This window comes from Abramis brama, assembly GCF_963993115.1.
Source record: "Abramis brama genome assembly, chromosome: 7".
NCBI lineage: Eukaryota > Metazoa > Chordata > Actinopteri > Cypriniformes > Leuciscidae > Abramis > Abramis brama.
In genome coordinates, this window is record NC_139969.1 from 14,533,456 (window position 1) to 14,539,606 (window position 6,151).

The 6,151-nt window shown below is 41.4% G+C and overlaps 1 protein-coding gene across 1 annotated transcript; it reads left to right on the plus strand.

Annotated features, from left to right (window-relative positions):
* Positions 1-4,058: 4,058 nt before the first annotated feature.
* LOC311087079 (uncharacterized protein) lies at positions 4,059-5,760 on the plus strand (the record flags this gene model as incomplete). The annotated part of the gene is made up of 3 exons (XM_084120330.1): positions 4,059-4,312; positions 4,614-4,896; positions 5,116-5,760. Exons 1-3 carry the CDS (start codon positions 4,227-4,229, stop codon positions 5,758-5,760), a joined length of 1,014 nt encoding a protein of 337 aa, XP_083976456.1. The 5' UTR covers positions 4,059-4,226.
* Between the last annotated feature and the right edge of the window lie 391 nt (positions 5,761-6,151).

Consider the following 6,151-nt stretch of genomic DNA (forward strand, 5'->3'; position numbering starts at 1 on the left):
CTATAAGGCTGCATCAAAAGGTAACTTCACGTCTGATGCCATGTTGGATCCATAGATATAAACAAACTGCTTCGGTGTGTCGCATAAACGTCGTCATCATCTTGCTGCTCCCTCCCCGTTCTGTGATTGGATCCCTTTTTGAGGGGAAAATATGGTCCATGGTGTCCAGGCTGCCTAGCAGCGTGAATAAAATCGAGCTGCGCTCAAGGCAGCATGGGGAAACCCAGGCTAAAATTCAGTGGAAACTGAAAAGAAATTTCAAAGAATTTTAATTTGCAGGACATAAACATATTTGCTATAAATTTTTTCAAAATCACACATAAAATCATAGGTGTCATTTACACTGGGGATGCTGGGGACAGGTCCCCATCACTTTTTGTTTTTTCTCCCAAATGTTCTGAAAACAACAAGAAATGTTAAATAACAAATGTAAGTGCTATGAGAGTTTTTTTTTGGCACAATAAGAAAACCTGCAAAGCAATGTAAATATATAGAGAAAACATTTGCATTCTCCAAAAAAATTACTTAAGCTAAAAGAAAACTATTTACTGATTACTGCATTATATTCAATTATATTTTTATATTCTGAATCGTCACCTGAATTTTGTGTTTCCCTTTATATAAATAAAGACATTTCCACCATAAATTGGTGCAGAAAATGTCTCCAGAATGCAGGAAATTAAGTGTAATGCTCAAAATCTTCTGGGGGAGGACCCCCAGATCTCCCAATCGTATATTTTCATCAATAAATATATTTCTTTAAATAGCATTAAAAATATCTTCTTGTCTTGTTCTTGTGACCCCAATATTCCGGATTGTAATGTAGCCTATCATATGCTGTGTTTTGTCACAACTCTAATCTGAGCCGTTAAATGTCCCCAATACTGTTCAACACAAAGTGACGCCCTTGCATAAAATACATGAATAGCACAGAGAGAACAAGAGAAAACACTGATGAGTGTGATTGGCTCTTTCTTCTGTTCCCCATGTGTGAAATATAGAGGAGGGACTCAGTGTTCACAGATCTGACATGATCTCATCGTGTCTGAAAGAGACTGAGGATGAAATGATTCAGTCTGACTCTTCTCACAGTGAACACTTGAACAATGGATCTTCATTCAGTTATTCTGTTCTGTGCCTCAGTTGGTAGGTGCTATTTAGGATAGATAGATAGATAGATAGATAGATAGATAGATAGATAGATAGATAGATAGATAGATAGATAGATAGATAGATAGATAGATAGATATTATTTTGTTTTGTTTGTTAAACATAAACTTTATTAAAAAACATAAAAACGTACAAATGTATCTTTTCTGTTTCAGCTGCTGTATTTGGAAATGTCATCAAACCAAACAAAACTGATGTTTTTGCTGAGGAGAGTTCAAGTGTTACATTATCCTGTAGTTTTTCTGCCTCTGGAGCTTCAGATTATCTCCACTGGTATCGTCAGTATGGAAGATCAAAACCTGAATTTCTTGAACTCATCTACAGTGGTGCAAAAGAAGCTAAGGTGTCTGATGATCCAAGATTCTCTGTTAAAGTTGAAAAAAGGGAACAAACCCATGTGGATCTGGAGATCTCCTCTGCTACAGTATCAGACTCTGCTGTGTATTACTGTGCTCTGAGGCCCACAGTCACAGGAAACACAGAAACACTGTACAAAAACCTGCAACCTGTTACAATGACAGACGAGAGGAAAAACACAGAGACAGAGATGAAGAAAGAAAGAAACTGTAACTGACAATTACAGTATGATGTCATAAAACAATTAATAAATCACAGGTACCAAAAAAAAAGGTAGACACAGATTTCTTTTTTTTCTTTTTTTATTGTAAGGTGTAAATTTGTGTGGCGATGTGAAAAATTTACATTACATTCAGTTAGAGATACATTAAATCACTATTCACTTGCCCTTTATGTAATTCAGAAAACTGTCTCATGTGCAATATATAGTGCAGGTACAGTACATGTCTGCCACAGGACGGCAGTGTTCACACATTCAGAGATACAGTCATTCATACTACAATATTATTTTATATTGTACAAATTATATTGAACTGATACTTAGCTATATAAAAGAAAACATAACTCTATAAAAATGACAAATTTTTCATATTTTCATTAGTTAATATATCCATGCTTATGATATGAGAAAATTAGACAAAGTAAAAAACAGCCATTAAATATTTAAGCCATTTTGCCTTAATAAATTAAGAACTTTGGTATAAAGGTCAGTGTACAGAATACAGTGTATTTCACTGGCCAATAGATGGACTTTATTGTGGCACTTATTGAGGAGATCCTTTGAATAATTTGCATCATCATCAACACTTTCATGTTACACACACCATGAGAGAGCTGAACTCCATCAAGACAGTTTAAATAACTTGCTTCACATGTTACATGTGTTGTAAATCTTCAAACATCTTTCTATACAAAAAATTGTCTAATAAATAAAATACAAATTGTGTAGTTATAGTTAAATGACAATCATAAACAGCAGCAGGAAGTTCAGCGAGGAGGAAGTTCCTGTGTGTGTTTCTGTGTGATCTTCAGTGACTTACAGCTCAGAGAACTGAGAGCCTCAACAGAGAACTGAGCTGATCTGATTCAACATGGACAGATGCCTCATACTTATTCTCATTGTGGGAACAGGTACATTATTTATTAAATAATTAATGAAATTCTGTACATAAATATTTACTTTGTTTTTAATTGTCAAACCCCAAAGGCAAAATTTATTTTACTTTAGTAAATTGTATTCCTGTAAAACATGATTTGAAATGTGTTTGCAAAAGTATTTGGTCAATTTTGCTTTCACAAATAATTTTTTTTATTTTTATTGTTGACAGGTTTGGTGACTGGAGACAACATTGAGCCAGATAAAGGGACAGAAAAAAACTCAAAAGAAACAGAAAATGTCAAGCTGAGCTGCTCATATAGTGCAAGTAGTGAATATGTTCGGCTTTACTGGTACAGACAGTATCCAAACAAAGAACCGCAATATTTATTACGCAAAGGTGCACGATCCCAGAGTAATGTTAAACACACCTCTGATGATCGGTTTCAGTCGACTGCATCACAATCATCCACTGAACTCACTATTACTGATGTACTCTATTATTGTGCTCTGTGGAGCCCAGTGATACAAAACATGAAACACGTCGTACAAAAACCTGAAGCTCTTTTCACTTTGAACGAATCTAGTGAAAACCACAATCAAAACCCCAATCTAATGTAATAAAATATGTGGTAACACCTGTGTGAGGTTGAATTAGGCCTGTTATAAAACTTCAAAGAAACAACAAAATGTTCAGGATATCACGTTTCATGAGGTTCCTTTCAGTGCACATCTTACAGTTTTTCCCAATTGCTAAAACACAAAAAGTGAATGCCCAGATCAAAGCGTCAAAACCGTACCGTTTGCATGCATGTCTTACACACAGGCACCAAATGAATAAACACATTGTAGGCATTGCACTGCAAACAATTGTGCAACACACGGTGCAAAACACTACACACACAGTGTTGTATGTTACACACGTTGGAAAATGAGGAAACACTTTGCATACAGCACATCCATTCAATAATAAAAACACATGCGACAATAGCAACACCCCCGCACACACAGTAAAACACTTAACCGGTAATTGAACACCAATCAGTCACAGCTGTAGCACTATAAATAGAACTCAGGTATGCGCACCTGTCGTGATACAATTGCGAATATGGAGGCCGAAGGACCAAGGGGAAGGAGAAGACGAGGAAGAGACGGGGGAAGAGGGAGAGGAGAACGAGGAAGAGATGGAGGAAGAGGGAGAGGAGAACGAGGAAGAGACAGGGGAAAAGGCAGAGGAGAACGAGGAAGAGATGGAGGAAGAGGGAGAGGAGAACGAGATGGGGGAAGAGGGAGAGGAGAACGAGATGGGGGAAGAGGGAGAGGAGAACGAGGAAGAGACAGGGGAAGAGGGAGAGGAGAACGAGGAAGAGATGGAGGAAGAGGGAGAGGAGAACGAGATGGGGGAAGAGGGAGAGGAGAACGAGATGGGGGAAGAGGGAGAGGAGAACGAGATGGGGGAAGAGGGAGAGGAGAACGAGGAAGAGACGTGGGAAGAGGGAGAGGAGAATGGCACCAACCTGAACGGGAACCAGGCAGACGCACAACTATCACTGACGACATCAGGGCCACTGTGGTGGACCATGTCATCAACCATGGCCTGACTATGAGGGAGGCCGGGCAGAGGGTCCGGCCCAACCTCAGCCGCTTCACGGTAGCCAGCATCATTCGGACATACCGACAAGAAAACAGGTATGTCCTGAATTAACGCCAAAGGACTGCACAGTACCCACACAGCAAATTGTCTAGTGTTAGTGTAGATTTTCCAGTGTTACAGTAATTTAACACTTTTACAGTGGTTTACATATAAACCCTGGGGGAGTGTTACATAATTTGACTGTAACTCTGAGAGTGTTAAATTTGCGTTTTCAAATTTGCTGTGCATCAGCGTTCTGGCTGAATCTGGTTATACAGTATTTCACCACGTACAGTATGACAGTACGGGATGGGGAACAGAACCTAACCATCGACACTAATCATGCATTGTTTGCAGAACTGCCAGGCGACCTGCCGTGGGAGGGAGGCAACGAGTGTTCACCCATGCCCAGGAACTGGCCGTTGTCAACCTTGTGGTGGCAAACAACACCATCACCCTGCGCCAATTGCGTGAGCGCATCCTCGAAGACCAGGCAATTTTCCACAATGTGCACAGTGTCAGTACGACGACACTCGCCCGGGTCCTGCGGGAACACCACGTCAGCATGAAACAACTTTACAAGGTTCCATTTGAGAGGAACAGTGTTGCAGTCAAGAACCTTCGCTATGACTATGTGCAGGTGAGTGCCACAGTACCACTACAATGGCAGTTGTGTGTTTACATGGATATATACCTTGCAGTCGCCCCCCTTCCATTGTTGGAGGGACACTGCCAACATTTTGGTGATATCCGAGTGTGTCCAACCCAATCCACAGTCATTGTGCGACATTGTAGAGGCAGTACCGCTGTATTCAGGAACACAATAGTGACATTTTGGTATATGCATGTTCTGTTACAGACTGTCCTGGCCTTCGATGCGGCAGCGCAGCAACATGAGTACATCTACATAGATGAAGCTGGGTTCAATCTGGCAAAAACCAGACGTCGGGGCCGGAACATCATCGGCCAAAGGGCCATCGTGAACATCCCCGGGCAGCGCGGGGGCAACATCACCATGTGTGCCGCCATTAGTGGTCAAGGGGTCCTCCATCACCATGCCACCCTAGGACCCTACAACACTGCACACCTACTGGCATTTCTCGATGCACTACATGCTGTGGTCACACAGGACAGACCAGGGCAGCCCATGTTTGTTGTCATCTGGGATAATGTCAGTTTCCACCGGGCTGCTCTGGTCCGGGACTGGTTTGCCAACCACGACCATTTCATAGTGTTGCACCTGCCCCCTTATTCCCCGTTCCTAAATCCGATCGAGGAATTCTTTTCGGCATGGCGGTGGAAGGTTTATGACCGCCTACCACATGTACGCGTGCCGCTCCTGCGAGCGATGGAGGAGGCATGTGGGGACATCGAGGTGGGGTCGATCCATGGGTGGATACGCCACACACGGAGATATTTTCCCCGTTGCCTGGCAAGGGAAGACATTGCCTGTGATGTGGACGAGGTGCTGTGGCCCGACCCCAATCGACGACGAGATCCCTGACATGGACCTGCAATAGAAACACCTACACCAAATGTTCAATACTTATAGTAGTTCTGCACCTGTACACTGAGTTTTGGTTGTGGAAATAAACACGGTTTACAGACTACAAATGTAGGCAGTGTCTTGAGTACAGTTGACCTGTGTGTTGTGTTTGCTTTGACTGTTTATATTGCATGTGCACGTGTGTTTCCTATCGATCCGAAGAGGGCCTTTTCAAGTTAGAGTGTTACGTTTTGATTGCAGAATGTTATTTTGCATTGGCAGTTAGATGTTGATCTCCAAGTGCTGTGTCAAGAAATCTTGTGTGTTGAGTTTTGACACAATGAGCCAAATTTTTAATTTGGTGTGTAAGCAATTGAAAAAAACTGTAATTTCTACTTCTTTAATTACT